The sequence below is a fragment of the Culex quinquefasciatus genome, chromosome 2 (assembly GCF_015732765.1).
Source record: "Culex quinquefasciatus strain JHB chromosome 2, VPISU_Cqui_1.0_pri_paternal, whole genome shotgun sequence".
Taxonomy (NCBI): domain Eukaryota; kingdom Metazoa; phylum Arthropoda; class Insecta; order Diptera; family Culicidae; genus Culex; species Culex quinquefasciatus.
The window spans coordinates 6238503-6258292 of record NC_051862.1 but is presented as its reverse complement, the minus strand read 5'-3'; the positions used below and the strand labels follow the sequence as shown (position 1 = coordinate 6258292).

Below are 19790 nucleotides of genomic sequence, written 5' to 3'. Positions count from 1 at the left end.
GACCTGATGCTAAACATATATTGTTGGTGGCGGCATTTATGGTTTATTTTAATGAAAAGAATCAATATGAGCAGCTACAGGATTATTTTCCAAAAAATTAAATATGACTTATTATATTTTGATTTGTGACCCTCTGAAATGTTATTCCCGAAACAGCGCCACCAAACATTTGGTGGCGGCTTCAGCAAGCTACGTCAGTATCACGGGCCTGATCACCCCCCGTCAAAAATTGCTTCGAAAATTTTCTTCTTTTTTTTTGCGTCCGCGTGATTCACCGTTGCGAAACAGCAGCGCAAAACAAAACCCAACAAAAACAAATAATCCCGTTTGCTTTGCTGCTGAAGGCAGATTACGGCCAGCAGCAGCTGACTCATCCTGGCTTTCTTCTGCCTGTTTGCAAACGGAAAGTGACCACATTCCAGATGTCCCGTCGTCCTCGTCGCGAGTGAAGATCGTTTTGTGTGTTTTTTTGCTTCTGTTGCCTGTTAAAATTGAAAATTGTCAAAAATGTCCATCGAATCCGACTGCCACAAGCTGCTGTCCCGGGCCCTGGATGCGGACGAGTCCGGACAGAAGGAACTGGCCATCGAGCTGTATGGCCAAACCGTGGAGACGATCCTGCGGATCGAGAACCGTGACAGTCGCGAGAAGTTGCATCGGTTCGCGATGCAGGCGCTTGAACGGGCGGAAGAGCTGAAGGGCATCCGGAAGAATGTGCCGCCCTCGCAGCTTTCGGTTCCGCAGGGGATGGCCACGACCCATCCGGTGCGGAGCAGTGCCTCCGTTGGTAAGCTGGATAAGTTTGGAGTTGCTTGAAGCAGTTGATTCACGCTTTCCCTCTCTTTTTTAGCAAGTCCGGTTCACAGCCCGAAGCTTGAGGTGTCCGGTTCCCGGCAGGCCTACACGAGCGAGGAAAAGAAGGTCCTCGAGCATACGTCCCACATCAACGCGAAGGTTTACGTCCCGTTCATGGACATTGACCTGATGGAAAAGTTTCATTTCCCGATTCCGTTCACCGACAAAGATGGCAAGCTGGAGTTGGCTCCGAAGCAAAAGCGGGACTTTGTCCAGTGGGCTCGGGTTAGTGAGTTGTGCGAAAATCCGCAGTTGATCGCTGGAGAGCACGCCGATTTCTACAGCATCCGACAAACGGTCGTGTCGGATTGTAGCTTCGTGGCATCGCTGGCCGTGGCTTCGCTTTACGAGAAGAAATTCAAACGTAGAATCCTGACTTCGATCATCTACCCGCGGAACAGCCGGGATGAGCCGATTTACAACCCCAGTGGGAAGTACTCGATCCGGATGCATGTGAACGGGATTCCGAGAAAGGTTGTGATTGATGACTATTTGCCGTTAGGGCGGTACAATCAGCTGCTGTGCTCGTATTCGAGCAATAAAAGTGAATTTTGGGTTTCGCTGCTGGAGAAGGCCTACATGAAGCTGATGGGAGGATACGATTTTCCCGGATCGAACAGCGTGAGTAGAAATTTATAAGTTTAAAAATACGAACCATAATTTAAGTTTTTTTTTTATTTTTAAATCATAATAACAAAATTATAGAAAAATCAAACATATTTATAATTTATTGACAAATGAACTTAAAAAAAAAAAACTTGTGATAAACTAGAAACTCAGTTTCAAAAACTCATAAATTTTTAAAGCCAGAAGTTTTTAAATTTTTGGACGCTTTCCCTAAGACCATAAAACTGCAAAAATTTAAAAATTATTTAAATACGAAAAAAAAACGGACAATCGAGTACGATTTTTTTCTCATCACTCAAAAAAAATCAAATTATTCGCTCTACAGCATTGCCTTGGCGTTCTCGATTGCGAGATTCCTACTCGAAACTAGGTGTTCGAAGGCTTGATTGTTGAGGCCTCTTTTTACACCTCTTTTTACACCTTAGCTTCCATCCACCCCGGGATTCGAACTGACGACCTTTGGATTGTTAGTCCAACTGCCTACCAGCGACTCCACCGAGACAGGACCCAGGGAGACGACTCCTACACCTGGACTGAGCTAACGACCTAACCTTTTTAAGTTAGTCCGGGCCAACATTTACTTCCCTTCCGACGGAAGGCGTGATCAGACAAATCTCGTCTCGAAAAATGCCACCGGGACCGTCTGGGATCGAACCCAGGCCGACTGGGTGAGAGGCAATCACGCTTACCCCTACACCACGGTCCCGGCTCATCACTAAATTTTTGTATTTTATTTTTCAAGTTTTTACTTTTTTTTATTTTTTTGGAAGAATTTTAGAATAAAAGAGTGAAACCATGGTTTTTTTTTGAAACTTCAATATATACAGCCATTCAAACAGGAAGTCTCCAAATCAAAAGTGCTCCGATTTGGCTCAAATTTGGAGTGGGGGTTCTTTGGCCAAAATAATTAGACCCGTATTTTTTTGTTTGGCGATTACGGTGGTCCTATCCGAAATAGGGTGGTACATAAAATTGCGTTTTTCGTCGGTTTTCGCAAAAACCACAGTTGTGTCTTTCAATTACGAAAATTTTGGTACCCAAACATGTAGGTCATCGCTAAAATTTCCAAGTTATCGCAGTTTTAGTGAAAAAAGTTGTTTTTTACCCGTTTCCGTCATTTTCCCGTTTTTGCGCGCGGCGCGTCGAAAAACCCAGTTTTTATGTTAAAAAAAATCATATCTCCGAAACGTGTTAATGGATATTCAATTTTTTGATATGTTATGTAAAATATTACAAGGAATCAGGGAAAAATATTTTCAGACATGGGCTCTTTGGTTCCGAGTCCTTGAAATCGGCAAATGAAATTTTCATAGGACCTTTTCAAATATTCAGCTAGTTTTTTTGGACCTCAACATATTTTTCCTAAAAAGCTAATAACCTTTCTTTTGAATTGTGGCGCTCCAAAATTTGTTCAGCCGTTCCGGAGATATGATTTTTTGAAAAATGTGGTTTTTGCGAAAATCGACGAAAAACGCAATTTTATGTACCACCCTTTTTCGGATAGGACCACCCTAATCGCCAAACAAAATAATACTGGTCTAATTATTTGGGCCAAAGAACCCCCACTCCAAATTTGACTTGAAGACTTCCTGTTTGACGTGGAATGGCTGTATACAAATTTTTTAATTTTCGAATTTTCAAATTCTGAATTTTAAATTTTTGAATTTTAATTCAAAAATTTTTAAGTCCCTGAATTTAATTTTTTTTTCTTCAAATCAGTGTTTTTTTTCAATTTTTGGATTCTTACATTTTTTAATTTATTCTTTTTTTTTTAATTCTCGAATATTTGTTATTAGTTATTTTTAAATTATTAATTTCTGTTTAGAAATTTATAAGTGTAAGTATTTAATTTAATTAATGAAACATCTCATTTTTAAGCAACAAATTAAATACAAAATCACAGAAAATAAAGCATATTATTCATTGTCAAATAAACTTGAAAAAATATAAAAAGTGTTAAACATTAAAATCTGAAATTCAAAAAATCAAAATCATAAAATACATGAAATTTTAAAATTTTAAAAAACATAAATTGTCTAAATTTTCAAAATTTATCAAAAAATAAAAATAAAACAAAAATTCTATGTTATTTTGTTTCTTTCAACATTTTTTCAAATTTTCGAATTTTAAATTTGAAATGTTAGTCTTGATTAAAAAAATTGAAAATATTGGATCGCATCAAAAAAGTTCAGAAAAGCAAAAGATAGAGAATTTTCTCAACTTATCAAAAATATTTTTTTCAAAGGTGGGCAAACATGGGCACTTATTTAAAAAAATTAATAACTGCGACTATTTTCAAGAAAGTTACCTAAAACAGGGCCTAAAAACCTTGAAAATGGTGCACTTTATCAAAATTTCACTAGAGCAAATTCAATGTTACACGAAAAATGAAGTTGAAAAATGTTTGCGACCAATATCTCGATTTTTTGAAAAAATCAGCATTGATTCAAAAATTCATAACTCGTTCAAACTTTTTTGGCCTATTCTGGATGTCCCCTCAAACATATCAGAAAATAAAAAAAATAAAATTGTGTTTTTTTGCAAATCAAGTTTCAGTGACAAAAAGTTAAATAATTTTTTTTACCGTGTATTTTTTTTAGTGTAGATTTTATCCATACTTATTACTTTGCCGAAGACACCAAATCGAGAAGAAATTCCTTCAAAAAATACAGATTTTTGAATTTTCATATATCTTTTATGTATGGACAGCTGCCAAATTTGTATGGAAAATTATATGGAATTATATTAGTTTAATAATGCAAAATGGCTTCTTTCCCGAGCAGACGGAAATAACTTGGGAATAATTTTTTTTTGATACTTGAAAATACTAGGCCAATAATATTTTATGTTATTTATAACATGTTTTGTTATTCGCCGTCATGATTTTTTTGTTTTTGGATTGTTATTGTTATTGTAATAACAGACTAATAACATTTTGAGTTATTCTTCTAAAAAATCTTTGTTATTATTTTATGTTATTTTAACAACTAATCCGATCATCCCAATAACAGTTGGAGATATTCTTCGATAACAAAAAATGTTATTCCAAAGTTGTTTTGGCTTTCAACCAATATCAGACCAATAACAAATTTTGTTATTTTGCACATTTCCATATGTTTTGTGTGTGATGGTCTAATTAACAAATAAGTAAATTTTTCAGAGTGTAATTATTGTTTTTTGAGAAGTCCTAGGCCGAAGACACCTAATCGATCAGAAGAAAAAACATTAAATAAAATTTGTACCAGCCTTAGAGAAAACAAAACATTGTTTTAAAATTTAATGAGCTCGTGTATCTGGGGCCTCAAATTTGATGAACAATAATTGCACTTAATTTATGTTGCTAAAAAAATCGCTTTTTGATCAAAAATATTTCAAAGTAATTCCAACCTTGTGCAAGCTTTCAAAATGTTAACCTCAAAACCGAGTCGGCGTAAAAGTTTATTCCGATGAAAGCTGCTGAAAAGCCTTGAGGTTAGATTACGCCTGAAGCGGCACTTGAAGCGACCAGCCCTACTGCGTTGCGTTTACCGTAGACGGAATTCTGTGAACGGGTCATAAATCACAGAATCTACAGCAGAGGATGGATGCGTGGACATACCGTACCAAATGCTTTGGTTGATTTATTTATAATGGTGACTGGTGTGTCACGGGATTATAATGGGATTATTTGTATTATATAGTTATGTTCTGAGGGCATTAAGGAATAATTTGCAAATAATCGAAAAGTCCAATGATCGATTTGTCCCTTCCCCAGAACATCGACCTGCACGCACTGACCGGTTGGATCCCGGAGCGGGCCTCGATCCGCACCAAGGAGTCCGACTTTAACGCCGACGCCGTGTTTAACCGGCTGCGCGAGGGCCTCAGCGCCGGCCGCTGCCTGGTGACGGTGGCCACCGGTGATCTTACGGACGCGGAAGCCGAACGGACGGGACTGGTGTCGACGCACGCGTACGCCGTGTTGGACATGCGCGAGGTGGACGGAGTCAAGTTGCTGCAGCTGAAGAATCCGTGGTCGCACTTGAGGTGGCGCGGGAACTATTCTGAGTTGGATGTTAATCATTGGACGGTGGAGTTGCAGCAGCAGCTGGGCTACGATCCGAAACTGGCGGCCAATTACGATAATGGAGTGTTTTGGATCGATTATCATTCGATTTTGAACTTTTTCGACGTGTTTTATCTGAACTGGGATCCGGCGCTGTTTCAGTACACTTACTGCATTCATCAGTCGTGGAGTGCCGGCGTGGGACCGACGAAGGACGCGTACAACGTCGGGGACAATCCGCAGTTCAGCTTGACGGTTCCGGCGGGGAAGGGTTCGGTTTGGATTCTGCTGACGAGGCACATCACTACGATTGAAGACTTTCGGGAGAATCGAGAGTACATCACGGTGCTGGTGTACAAAAATAACGGAAAGCGGGTTTACTATCCATGTGAGCGTAATTTCTTATCATCATTTGGACAAAATTATGAAGAATTTTGAATTACAGCCGATCCACCGCCGTACATCGACGGCGTCCGGATCAACTCGCCGCACTACCTGTGCAAAATCCGTCTCGATCCGGCCTCGGTCCGGAAGTACACGCTGGTGATTTCGCAGTACGAGAAATCCGCCACCATTTACTACTCGCTGCGGGCCTTCTGCCGGAACAAGTTTGAGCTGAAGCAGATCGACAACCGGTTCCAGACAGTGGAGAATGTAATGCTTGCTTTAATTTTAAGTTTATTTTCTCTTAATTCGATTTTTTCCCCCAGCTAAACGGCGAATGGAAGGGTCGAACGGCCGGAGGTTGCCCAAATCACCCGCTGACCTACAAAAACAACCCGCTCTACCGGTTGCACATCGGCCCGAAAGACACCAGCCAGCTGGTCGTCGAACTTCGCGGTCCCAAAGTGTACCAGGTAGGGCTCGAGCTGACCGTCGTGTCCCTCGAAGATCCGGAAGTGACGGCCCCGTTCATCTCGCAATCCACCGGCAGCTACCGGTCCGGTTTTTGTGTGCTCGATCTGGAGGCCATCCCGGCCGGAGTGTACCAGCTGCGTCCGTCCACGTTTCTGCCCGAGCAGGAGTCGCCGTACTTTCTCAAGGTTAAATCGACAACGAATTGTGTCATCGAAAAGATAAATTGAGTGCTTTTTTTTTGTTGCGAGGGAAAAGTTACTGTAATTGTTGTGTTTTATTTTTTATCATGTTTTACAGCACGCGAAATGCAAATATTACATTAAGTTTTACGCAAATAAAAAATGACTTTAATTTCACGAAAGAAAAATAACCTTTTTTGAATTCTAAATATGTTGCGTCTCCATCTAATCTATCAAAACCTGCGCACAGCTATTCTGTTTTATCCACGAAAATATTGTTTTCCTGTAAGCTTTTTATTGCATATCTTATAATTATTTCACAAATCCAACTTAAGTAATTCTCTAGTAATTCTCTATTTTGCACATTATATTGAGATCTTTCATTTTGTTTTTTTTTTTATTTGGATGAAACTTTTTTCATTCCATTTCAATCAATTTAAAAAGTTAAAAAAACTACTTGTGTTAAAATTTCAGCATTTTCAGCATTTTTAAAAATTAAAGGAAGAGAAAAGAAATTAAAATATTTCAAAGATCTTAAAATAATGAATGATTTTGTTGTAAATTTGAGAATTACAAAAATAATTTCTAAAATTCTGAAATTTTGGAATTTTTGGATATTTTATATATCTTATTTATTTAAACATTCATCAATTCTTAATACCGAAATTTCAAAAATTTTAATTCTTCTTTTAGTTTACTATTTTTTTAGTTTTTATTGTTTTTAATTTTTGAAGTTTTTGAATGTTTGTATTGTATTGAGCTGTAGATTTGTTTTTTAAATTTGTTTCTTTAATTTTCTTTTTTTTAAGTTTCGAAATGTTCCTGTTAACAATTTTAACTTTTCATTCATAATTCTCAAACATAAAAAATATATATTTTTTTAATTTTGATATATTTTTTTAATTTTTTTTTGTGCTTTGAATTTGTTTGAAATTTATATCTTTTTAAATGTATGGCTTTTGTTAAGTTTTTTGATTTAAAAAAAGAACTTTTTTGAGAGGATTTGAAATTTGTTTCCTTTTTTCAATTTAAAATTTCAAAATTTTAAGAAATTTTTGATGTTTTGATTTTTTGTTTATATTTTTGAAAGTTTTTAAATTACTACAGTGGACTCTCTCGTTGTCGATATTGAAGGGACCGTCGAGAGCAGGAGTTATCAAATTATAGAACGAAAAAACAAAGCAATCTATTTAAAGGGATTGACAATTTTTTTGACAGCTGGAGCAATATTGATATCGAGAAGATCGACAGCCAGAGAGTCCACTGTATTACAAATTTCGATCGTAATTTCTCGATAGTCAGTCGTTATTTGTTGATGGTAGATTGTAATCTCACTATCGAGAAATCTGTATCGTGAGTCGAGACATTACAATCGAGAAGAAAAAAATGGATACACAAAAATTAAATTCCCGATTTATTTTATTTTATTTTTTATCCAGGCTACTAAAGTTTTTTGACAAAAAGTCGGGTATCTAAAGCATATTTGTATGATAAATATGCTTTTAAATTTGAATAATGTTGTAACAGCGAAAAAGATTTGTTTTGTATGGAAATTATCCACGAGTTGGAGGAGCGGGGGTCTGAGATTTCAAAAAAGTGTCCACGTGATTTATGGATGGTCCCTACGTAAATTTTGAGTACGGATTCTACGTCAAAAAATCTTTTTCTCATTTTAAACATGTGTTTTTCTATATTATAAGAAAATGAAGAGGGAGCTACGGGCGCGGGGATGGACCAATTGTCACCAAACTTGGGATTTTTTTGTTTTTGAGACAAAAATGACCCCCATGTCAAAAATGAGCAAATTTGGGGAAGGTCGGTGTCGTCACTTTGGAAAGAATGACCCATATATAAATTCTTTATTTCTAAACTATTTTGAAAGGATTCACTTGAAAAAGTTACATCCCAGTGAGAAATTATGTTCGAGGTAGGCATCTTAGTGTGCTTTGATTTTTCCCTATACATTTTGCTGGGACCATTCGAATTTCAGCTCCGGAATGAATCGGCTTCATGGAAAGACCAGAGGCATCGGATCGCCTTGCACCCACCCTGAATTGTTACTAAATCCAGATAATATTCTGAATAAAATGTCTACAAAATTGTAAGGGTTTGTTTAACACAACTAAGTTTACTGATATAAGTGAAATTTATTGCTAACTATTTCAACGAGTCACATTGTACTGGTTGTTTATTAAAAAGTTCACTCGACCATTCCGCTTGGGCTTCCTCCATTTTGCTGTTGTCCATTCAGTACGGGAAAGCCTTTCCACACCGTCCGGCCATTGTAAAAGCGAATGTAATATCCAGCCGGGCTCTCCCGGCCGGTTTCCGGCGTGTCATGCGCTTCCTGCGATGAGATGGGATGACCTGGCGTTCAATCTCGCAAAAAGCGCCAACCCACGCCATTTTACCAGTCAACGGCGGCGCGGGAGGAAAGATGCCCGGCCGCAGTAAACAGAAGACATCAAAGTGTGCCCTGCGATGCGCGCCCCGTGCGACAAAATAGCGAACTTCAAACATATTTTCGACGATGAAAATTGCGTCCCCCGCTCCGCCGGACGACCCCTGCACGGATTCGCTCGGTACTTCCGGTCATTGAATCATCAACGAATGCAATATCCCACTTTTTGCTTGACTCACAGTAATAAAGTGCTCAAATTGTTAGTTGCATCATGTCGTTCGAAAATTTTGGCAAAAGAGGTCGATTTTTATAGATTTATTTAAAAATATTTTTACCCGTAAATTTTTCACTGTGCTCCAGCGGATGCAATCTGTCCCGTTGCAGGATATCGGGTTGGAACCCGGGCACAAAAGACAGATTATAAATAGGTCAATCGTATTATGTGACTGTGGGGCACTGTCACAAGGAAACTGCTGCTGCCGCCGCTGCAGCAATCGAGGAAAACCTGTTACCTTGATGCACTTTCCTGATGTCGTTCTGTAAGTCCTGCCGCGAGCTGGTACAAGACATGTGCTCAGTGTCTAAATCGAAGTTATGATGGGCGAAGAAGAGCAGACGGTGGCGGTGACCCGCGCGGTGAATCGAATGCTGTTAACAATCAATATTTGACCGTGGTAAGCAATTTCGCCATGGGTTCCTTTGGTTTGATGCGCTTTGGCCGTGATTGCATGTGATAAGTGGATTTCCTCGACTTACTTAGTGTTTTATCCTCATTCTCCTGGACGACGTCAGGTGTCAGCGTGATTTGCTGATTGAGGACGAAATGGAAGCCAAACCGACTTCTAATGGGATTAGGGTGTAGGTGGAGTGGATTTGATGAGATTTCTGTTTTTCGGATGAAAGCGCGCGAATGCGCGTAATGGATGGATGTGATGACCTTTTTTGCCGTAAGTCATCAAATCCTAACGTGGGAATGGTTGGCTTAAATTTTAGTGTACGAATTGATCAATTAGGGTGTGACGCTAGCTTGCATCTCCTTTGGACATTATGTTTGATGGAGACGCGTGATGTTTGGGATAAAATTGCATAAAAAAACAAATCTAAAATTCATATTATAAAGTTTTTATTTGATTAAAAATCAGAAACAATCCTCGGCTCTGACGGGGTCGAGGGGAGGGGGGAAGCAAAAAAATAATAAAAAATATATATAAAAAACAAGCCTAACCCGGCAAACTTCGTCCTGCCTTTTTTTGGTTTCCTGACGTTTCTTGCTTGTTTGCTTATTCAGCCTCCTGTGACCAAAATTTGATTTTACGCAGCTTTACCCATACAATCTGCAGATTTTCCGGAATCGGTTCCAGAGTAGCCAAAGTTGTCACTTTTGGCGTAAGAACCTTCCTTGGACTTTTATGAACCCAACGCAACAAAGAGCACCTCGATCCGACGCTCCGTTTTGAACTGATTCGTGTTCGAACAGAACCGTCGAAATTTTTTATATATATAGATATAGATAGATTAAACAACAAGCCATAATCTCAACATTTTAATGAAAAAAGTGTTTTGAAATGCATTTTACACTAGTGCAGTTGTTTTACAATCATTAGTTTTCAAAAAAAGGAAGATTTGTCGAAATCAAAGTTTAAGCGAAAAAAAAACTTTTTGCGGTACTGTACATCGAACATTTTAGAAAATTTAAAAGATCTTTAACACTAAACACTAAACTTTTAGAAATATTTGTCCAGCCTTATAATTTTTGAATTTCATGATTTCGCGGACAGCCATCTCTGGACCAGGTGGAAACATTTTTGAAAATTGGGAGATTTTTTTCAGGGCTGTGGAGTCGGAGTCGGAGTCGGAGCCGGAGTCGGTGGAGTCGGGTCTTTTTGGGGACCTGGAGTCGGAGTCGGAGTCGGAGTCGTCAAAACTCGAATAGCTGGAGTCGGAGTCGGAGCTGGCCAAATTTTATGAGCTGGAGTCGGAGTCGGAGCCGGAGTCGTAAATTTCTGATAGACCCGGAGTCGGAGCTGGAGTCGGAGTTATCAATATATTTTATATAATTTATGAACTTATTTATTGCTCAATATTTGTTATAATTCAGGCTAATTACCAATTTTTTAAATTTATTTATTGAATCGCGTACATTGCGTTGACATTTTTTTTATTAATTTTTTTTTGGATCAAGATAATTATCAGATGTCATGTTGTTTTCGAAGCATTTTGATTGTGATTGGAAAGCTCTTATTGTGTTATTTTACTAAGATCACAGCATGATAATCTGTTAATCCTCTCTTGTCAATGTTTGTATACACTAAACTATAGTTTCATAACTCATACAATAGTAAACAATTGTGGCTGTGTAGTCAAAAAATTTAAACATATTTAAAAAATTCTTTACTGTCTCTTTTTGCTTCTACATATTTATAGTATTTAAAAAAAGTATTTACACCCCTTGGGCCCTATGCGCATTTTGTGATGAAACATGTAAACAATTCAAAGTTTGACAAACACCTAGTACTACGTTTTATTCAGAAACTCATGTCGAACATTTTGCTACAAAAAGCTCATGAAAAGATGATTTTTAAAAAGTTCCATAACAAATACTATTACAAAAACAAAAAAGGTGCTAAAAAAGTTTGTACACCTTTCGAAAATTAACATAAAGTTATTTGTTGACAAATCACCATAAATCCAGCCCCCCAACTCCAAATTGGCATCTTTGACCGATATAAAATAATTAAGATTGAATATAAAGTTTACTAACTACTTAGTATAAAAGTTTATATAACTCTGGAAATTCTATATAAAACTTATCTAAACTTAATTTTGCAAACTTTTAATTCAACTAAATGTCAATATATTACCATAGAATTGCTAAGATTTTAAGAAGATCCATTTTTTATAGGAAAATAAAGGTTGACTATCGGTACTAACAAAAAAAATATATTTAAAAAACATTTGTAAAATTGACATTATAACTCTACTAATAAATTATCAAGTATTATACTGCCCCTGATGCAGGCCAAGGATTGATACCTCAGAGCATGCAATGGCACTGACCTTGTTGCGTGCTCTTCGGTTGACGTCCACGTAAGGAACATCCTGGAAGGAGCGCAACTAACTACATCCGTAGTTCTGTTAGATCTTCCGAATTATCTTGATCAGAACAGTATAGCTCTGGTTCCTTGCGAGTGTCCTATTTTCTTACCTCCACGTTGGCTTGGTTTTCATGATGACCTAGCTGGTGGCCTGTGGAAACGGATCGTTAACCTTTGACCACCGCGGGTCAGAGTCGAGACGGCTAAAAGAAAGGGGCGCGACAATGTGTGAAAGGGAAGTAATTTGTGATTGTAGACGGTATTGTTTTGATTCGCAGTATGTTGAGTCAACTGCTGTGGATGTACCTGAACGTCGCAGAACGGGGTTTCTCTCCTTTCCATTTCCAGCTACCATCTATCTCCTGTTTTTATTTTGCTCTACTGATTCGTACTTCTTCACTAATTCTTCTGTTTACCATTTTGGTTTTGATTTATTAACTCTTGATTCTCGTATCTCTCAATGCTTGCACTCTTTTTTCCAAATAATGCTGCTTTAACAAACTGTGTGTTTTCTTTAAAATAAACCTTCCCCTAATGTACTAGTAATACCAAGTCTATTTATCATTTGCCTATTCTTTGTAGCCGGGACCGTGGTGTAGGGGTAAGCGATTGCCTCTCACCCAGTCGGCCTGGGTTCGATCCCAGACGGTCCCGGTGGCATTTTTCGAGACGAGATTTGTCTGATCACGCCTTCCGTCGGACGGGAAGTGAATGTTGGCCCCGGACTAACCTAAAAAAAGGTTAGGTCGTTAGCTCAGTCCAGGTGTAGGAGTCGTCTCCCTGGGTCCTGTCTCGGTGGAGTCGCTGGTAGGCAGTTGGACTAACAATCCAAAGGTCGTCAGTTCGAATCCCGGGGTGGATGGAAGCTACGGTGTAAAAAGAGGTTTGCAATTGCCTCAACAATCAAGCCTTCGAACACCTAGTTTCGAGTAGGAATCTCGCAATCGAGAACGCCAAGGCAATGCTGTAGAGCGAATAATTTGATTTTTTTTTCTATTCTTTGTTGATTTACTTCTTTATTTATTTATTTGATTAATTTTTTATCTAGTCCATCATAACAATAATCTAAGCTTGTTTGTTATCTCTATTTATTAACTATTGCCTATTTCTAGATCTACTACATCAAGCTTATACTTTTTACTTTTTTACATACAATTATGATTCTCTTACTATTGATTCTTTATAAAGTATATTCTCCTTTACTGTCTATTGTTTTCAACCTAAACCCTTTTCTTCTAACAAGTGAGGTTCAAGTCCTTACTCAGTTTATAGAATGATTGAAGGATTAATACAAATGTTACTATTGTACTTTTGGTAAACTTTTGAATAACATGCTTAGGTTCAAAACATTGTAACAAAACACCGCGACAGAAGAAATAGCAACAGATAAACACGACTCAACACTAGGAAAGACTCAGGAGAAAACAATACACAGTAAATAACAATTAGTTTTTGAATTCAAACTAAAAATAAAACAGTTTTTGCTTTAATGAACGTTGATAGGCACACTATAAATGGTTATGCGCTTATACTTACATCAAACCCTACGTAATGTACCACCCCCGGCCGAGTTAAAATGCGTAACCGGAAAAGAAGGTGTGCATGCCTGGCACGAACACTCAAAGCGTGTTCTAGCGTGCTGCTCGTACTGACTCAGAGCAAGGGTGAGATGTAGGTGTAAGGGCAGTGCGTGTTCGTCGGGAACCTGGTGCATAAGATCGGTCAAGGCCCGTTCTTACACTGAAAATTGCGAATTGCGAAAGTATTATACTGCCCCTGATCGCATAAATGTCCCATATGCATTTTCATCGTTTTTGAGTTATTGATGCAGTTTGGTTCAAAATCGTGGGCTCTTACAAAAGAGCCTATAACATCCAGTTCTTTTTTTCTAGAAATCAGAAATGCGTTTTGCTCAGCTTGCTGTTTTTACATATGGGACATTTATGCGAACATGGGCAGTATATCAATCTACTTCTTGCTCATTCTGTATGTGAATTAAAAATAAATCAAAGTGTCCTGCTGAAAACATTTGAAACAAACAAAAAATATCGAAAATAAGTTGCAACTAATTTTGAAATAATCATGGAATTTATTAGATATATCAATTACCTCAATGTTTACAATTTCTCTTAAAGTGTTGATTCTTAAGGATCCACTACACGCGAACATTTTTTGCTTCAATTTTTTTACGGAAATTGTCATAGCTCTGAAAAGAAAACAGTTAGAGTCCCATTTTTTGCATTAGGTCTTGTAGAAATGTTATGCAAAGTTAACAAGATTTTCAACAAGTTTTTTTTTGCTTTTTGAAGACACTATTGAAACAATCAGATCAGTTTAGGTCTTGTTAACTTTGCATAACTTTTCTACAGGACTTAATACAAAAAGTGTGACTCTAACTATTTTCTATTCAGAATTATGACAATTTTAGTAAAAAAGTCGGAGCAAAAAATGTTTGCGTGTAGTGGATCTTTAAATAATATCTTTGAACAAGTCTATTTTTTTAAACACCTTAAATCGGGGTGATATAACTGCTATAATTTTAATTTATTTTTCAAATTTTAGAATTTTCTCATTATTTATAGGTTTAAAGTGTGTACTGGGCTGGATCACACATTTTCCATGTACGTCCTCTGAAATAAATTCAAAAGAGCTTTAAGAAATAGTGACTTTGAAAATTGTCTATTTCAAAACCAGGGTATCTTTGATAGTTACTGTGTTTCTTCAAAATTTCAGCCTAAAATTATGCAAATTGATTTTATATGTTAATTCGATCATGAAGGTAACTTTCTTTTAATATTTCATTAAAAAAAAAGTACAATTAAAAATTAGTTAGCTAGCATATACATAAAAAAATGAAAGTAAATTTAAAGTAATTAAATAAAAAGTTCCAATTATTCAAACAACAAAATTTAAATTTATTTAGAAAATTTTTGTGCTAAAATTGCGTTTAAATCTGAAGAAATTTATGATTTTTGTTTATATAACGCTGCAAACATGTAACATAGAACAACGAACACTTATCTACCAAGCTTAATATGGTTCCATATCATTCTGTTTGTATAAATAATTCGTATTTATAATTTTGCGAAACACCCCGAACATAAACGCACCCCGGTTTATACAGTATTCGCGCAAGTGTGGACTGAAATGTGAGTGATGTGAATAACTAATTCAAATTTTTAAAATATTTTAAATAAAGATTAGGTGTCGGAGTCGGAGTCGGTTCCGGAGTGAACAATTTGTGGAAAGCTGGAGTCGGAGTCGGAGTCGGCTAGAGTTGGAAGGCCGGAGTCGGAGTCGGAGCCGGAGTAATCAATTTGTGTATGTCCACAAAAACATTAAAAAAATAATAATGATAGTTTTTTTTTGAATTTTTTTAGTGACAAAAAGTGATTTTTAAAATAAGCATCAGTTTTTTCGGAGTATTTTTTTTAAAAGCTTATGGCATTTTGGTTGACCATAATATATCCCATATTTTCAGTTAATATTTTTGTGTTTATTTAATTTAACAACAAATTACCTATTTTCGTCACATTAAGCATTTTGACCTATTCTCGTAACTTTTACAGTTTGCCGCTATTCAAACATTAATTTCAGATACATTAACAATAGAGAGATGCTTTTGCTTACCGTAAAACGGGGTGACTTTGATAGCCGGGGTGACTTTGATAGGTTCGCAATTTTTCAGCAAAATGAATTTCAGCAAAATAAAATACTTACGGAAAGGTTTAGAATCATACTGACTATGGTAAGAAAGTATTCAAAGTACCTCAAGAAGAACTGTTCTAAAAATTTTGAAAAGTTTAAAAAGTTAGTTAACTATAGTTAGGAAAATATTGATGAAATTCATCATTTTTAACTTCTCAAAGTGTCATGATTTTCTCAATGAACATGATTTTGAATCGGAAAACGGAATGCATTTTCGGATTCCTTGGACAATTTTCCACTAGGAGAAGGTTAAGTAAGTTTGTAAATAATAAATAATATGTGTTTTTGAAACACAATTTAAAAAAATCTCCATATTTATAAGCAATTTCAGTTGTACAAATTTCATGTAAAATGTGAAAACTTGTGATTCTTGCTTCTAATTCAGTATAAAATGCAATATAAATCGATAATTTTATAAACAAAACTAGTTTTAATAAATATCAGGCAAAATCCCGACTTTTTAACAATTTTACCTAAAATGTATATGTATTTTGTTAAAAAGCTTATAAACTTAGGTAACTAAATATAAACATTGATTTTTTTTTTCTGAAAAACTATATCAGCTACTTTAGTGATGGTACATTTAACGTACAAATAAAGTTTGAACATCTTAAATATGATTTCAACCAGAAAAACTATGACTATCAAAGTCACCCCGGAATTTAAACTAAGAATTTTTAACGTAACTATTTTTCTAAACACTATTGCCCGTGGGAGTCGCTCAACCTGCATTCCTGTCACACATGAGGTCTGCACAGCTGATTCCACGTAGATTTTTCCCGCCAGTAATGACATGAAACGCTGACAAACGGAATATGTGCCAAAATCATAAGTGGGTTTTAACATATGAAGGGTAATCATCGTGAACTGGAACTGCCGGTCGTTAGCCCGGGTAAAGTGGAAACGTTGAGATGATTGTTGTCCTCTGCTCTCATCTCGCAAAAAGCCATACAGAGAACCACGTCCCATTCAACCGGCTCCGTGGCTTAATGGTTACGGTTTCTGTCTCCCAAGCAGAAGGTAAAGGGATAAAATCCCGGTCGGTACCTTTGAAATTTGGAATCAGGAATTTGAATATGAATAAAAACTAAAATGAATCAGGTGGGATTCGAACTCACACCTTTGGATTGGTGGTGGTCTGGGACGCTAAGCAGTCAGCCATCAGAAGGTTTACACTCTAGCAGTGAATTGATCCGTAGTGTTGAAACATGTTATCTCTTCTTCTCATATTATTAAATACGCGCTGATCCCTGATTTGCCTGAGGGGAATGGAAGTCTAAATATAGATCGAGTTTCCTTCAGATGCTTGCTTCTATGTTTAGGCGGGGCCAAACAATGCCCAGCGACCTCGGAATTGGACCGCAAGGAGCTCTGTCATTCTGAAACGGGTCGTTGGAAGCAGCGCGAGGGCTATCACCACCTAATACCCGGGACTGAGATAAGCTGTATCAGCATTCGGCATGTACACAGACTGATACAAATTATACTTTCCCATAATTTCGCTACCGGTTAGCGGGTATTGGATTGGACCACACACACACACAACTATTTTTCTAAACACTATTGAAAAAACTTTTTTTCCAAAATAGTGCATGGACTTTGTGTGGCCTACCCCAGTACATGTTTTAAAAATAATAATCTTGAGAAAAACCTTACCTGTTGGAAAATATTCCAAAAACAAATTGAAATCCTATCAAAGTCACCCCGGTTTACGGTACTTTTATTTGAGCTTTTAATTACTTTGAAACAGTCAAAAACACGTTATGCAGCTGTAATTCATGTTCAAAATTCCGATCCGATAAAAATGGCTCTTGTGGTCGAAGTTTAGATACAATTTTCCAGTTTTCCAATTTTTCAAAACTAGTGTTTTATGAGGAAAATCATGTTTTGCAAATTTAAATATGAAAACCCACAATATAGCAGGTCAACAATTTCATAGCCATCAGCATTTATGATATTTGCTAGACGAAAACAAAATTTATTTTTAGCCACGCATCGAACTGCAACTTTTCAGCTTTTGTAGACAAACCAACAATAAAAAAAAACTATTAAAAACCCCTCAAAACAATCCGATTCCGCCGCGACTGACGATAAACAAATGCGTATTTTTAGTTATCGTCGCAAAATTGAAGGCACAAACTAAAACGCTCACTGGCAAACGGTGTTTGTGTGTCATTATAAAAATATAAATACACAAAGAAAAAAGTGGCGAAGTATAAAACCGAAAAGCAGATAACAGATAAATAATAAAAACACATCGCCGAAAAGCTGACAGCGCGGCGAGAACTGTGTGTGTGTGGAATGAGTAAAGTAATAAATCATCGGTTTTCGTTCCTCGCGCTCACACCACCAAAATGATGGAGGAAAATCGGAAAAATCTCGCCCGGGGAAATGCTTCTTTCTCGCAAAAGTTTTGCACAAAAACTGGCCCACGAACTCGGTTGATGGTTGATGACCAGAAGTGCGGTTATAAATGGACGCAACAGCGAGTGTCGTCATTTTGTGATGTTTTTTGCAGAGTTCTTTTTAGAAGAGCTAGTTCCGATAAAGCGCGTCAAACGGGTTTAGGTTTTTTTAGGACGCGTCTAGACAAAAGTGCGGATTTTTAATGGCTTTTGGAATCTGCTACTGGACGAGGGCAGATGTCAAGTTTTGATTGGTGATGAAATCAAAATGTTTTTCTAAAGATTTGCTGACAGCTTGTGGTGGGGGTTAAATATTTTGTAAAAGATTGTTCAAGAAAGTTGAAGATATCAAAATTGCCTTTTCAAAATAATTGTTATTAAATATGTATCAAATTAAATTAATATATATATTGCACCTCCTCACTTCTGAAACTGTAATTTACGAACCATAATTGTGTGGTTCCGGTCACTTTCAAACGATGCACAAAAAAAAACAGAATCCTGACCACATAAAAAAGACCCGACTCTGTCCCCACGCGATGGGTCGGAAATCCGGCTTCCCCCCAAAAACTGACCCATTTAACCTCACAGAGCTCACCCAATGCCCTCGCCGAAAAACGAGACGCGGTTCATAATTGAATACCAATTTTAATTAAATTGAAGCCATTTGCGGGACCATTGGAGAGAAGGTTGTTCAAACAGATAATTTGAACACGTGCGAGACAGATGCTGACCATTGAGGCGATTTCGCGATAACCCTTATTAACGGGTGGATCAAACGAAATGCGTGTTAATGAAAGAAAAAAAAAACCCCAGCCTGATTTGTATGCAATTCAACCTTAATAAACGCCCGAATGCAGGCAGTCAATGTAGTGGGGCGAAAATAGAACTTAGTAGAGCGAAAATAGGTACATTTAGCTGATTGCATTGCTTTGGTCGAAGTCGTTTTGCCCAAACGACTTCCTTTTAACCTTTGCTCAAATGAATCGTTTGCTTAGGTAACTTCCGAATTTGAGCTCAAACCCACATCAAAAGGTGCTGCTTTCGTCGTTTGGGCCGAATTGAAAGAGGTCAAGTTACGGTTCCCCAAAAGCCGACGGCTACCCTGCGTACTTCTGCGTTACACGGAATATTGATTAGGAGGAGAAGTCCATCAAACACGTGGTACACGCAACAGTGGCGTGGAAGGAAATCCGCTCTCATCAGCAGTATCCCAGGTGCATAATTGATACTTCCTACTGCGGGGCCTTCTCCGTTACATCAAACGCGAGAGAACCTTCGTCGACGTTGATGGCCCGGTAAAGCGCCTCCGGCTCTCATGGTACACGAAGCAGTAGTGGTCTACTACTGTTTGTATTTCCCATTTATTCGCCTTGATTGCTACTCGATGGGTTTTAAGGGGTTGCATTGATCAGTCCGACTAATAATTAAATTATAGTGTTCATGAATTTAATCATCAAAACATGAAAAAAATATATAAAAACAAGCACGATTCAAAGATTTCCGAAAAATAAAGATTCGAATGCCGAAAGATGTGAATTTTATTCATGACTTCATGAAATACATTCACGCAGTCATGAACATGACAATGAATATTCTTTAAAATATGCTGTCATG

At 37.3% G+C, this 19790-nt stretch overlaps 1 protein-coding gene across 1 annotated transcript; it reads left to right on the top strand.

Annotated features, from left to right (window-relative positions):
- The first annotated feature begins 296 nt into the window (after positions 1-296).
- LOC6036711 (calpain-7) lies at positions 297-6715 on the top strand. Its single transcript, XM_001846663.2, has 5 exons — positions 297-787; positions 851-1476; positions 5237-5915; positions 5973-6181; positions 6238-6715. The coding sequence occupies exons 1-5, from the start codon at positions 508-510 to the stop codon at positions 6610-6612; spliced, it is 2169 nt and encodes a 722-aa protein (XP_001846715.2). The 5' UTR covers positions 297-507; the 3' UTR covers positions 6613-6715.
- The last annotated feature ends 13075 nt before the right edge of the window (positions 6716-19790 follow it).

What these genes read in the sequence shown, in the direction of transcription:
- LOC6036711 (XM_001846663.2), top strand. Translation starts at nt 508, where the DNA reads ATGTCCATCGAATCCGACTGCCACAAGCTGCTGTCCCGGGCCCTGGAT. An exon ending in AAAGCGGGTTTACTATCCAT is followed by an intron (nt 5,916 to 5,972) that starts GTGAGCGTAATT and finishes TTTGAATTACAG; the next exon opens with CCGATCCACCGCCGTACATC. An exon ending in GGTTCCAGACAGTGGAGAAT is followed by an intron (nt 6,182 to 6,237) that starts GTAATGCTTGCT and finishes TTTTTCCCCCAG; the next exon opens with CTAAACGGCGAATGGAAGGG.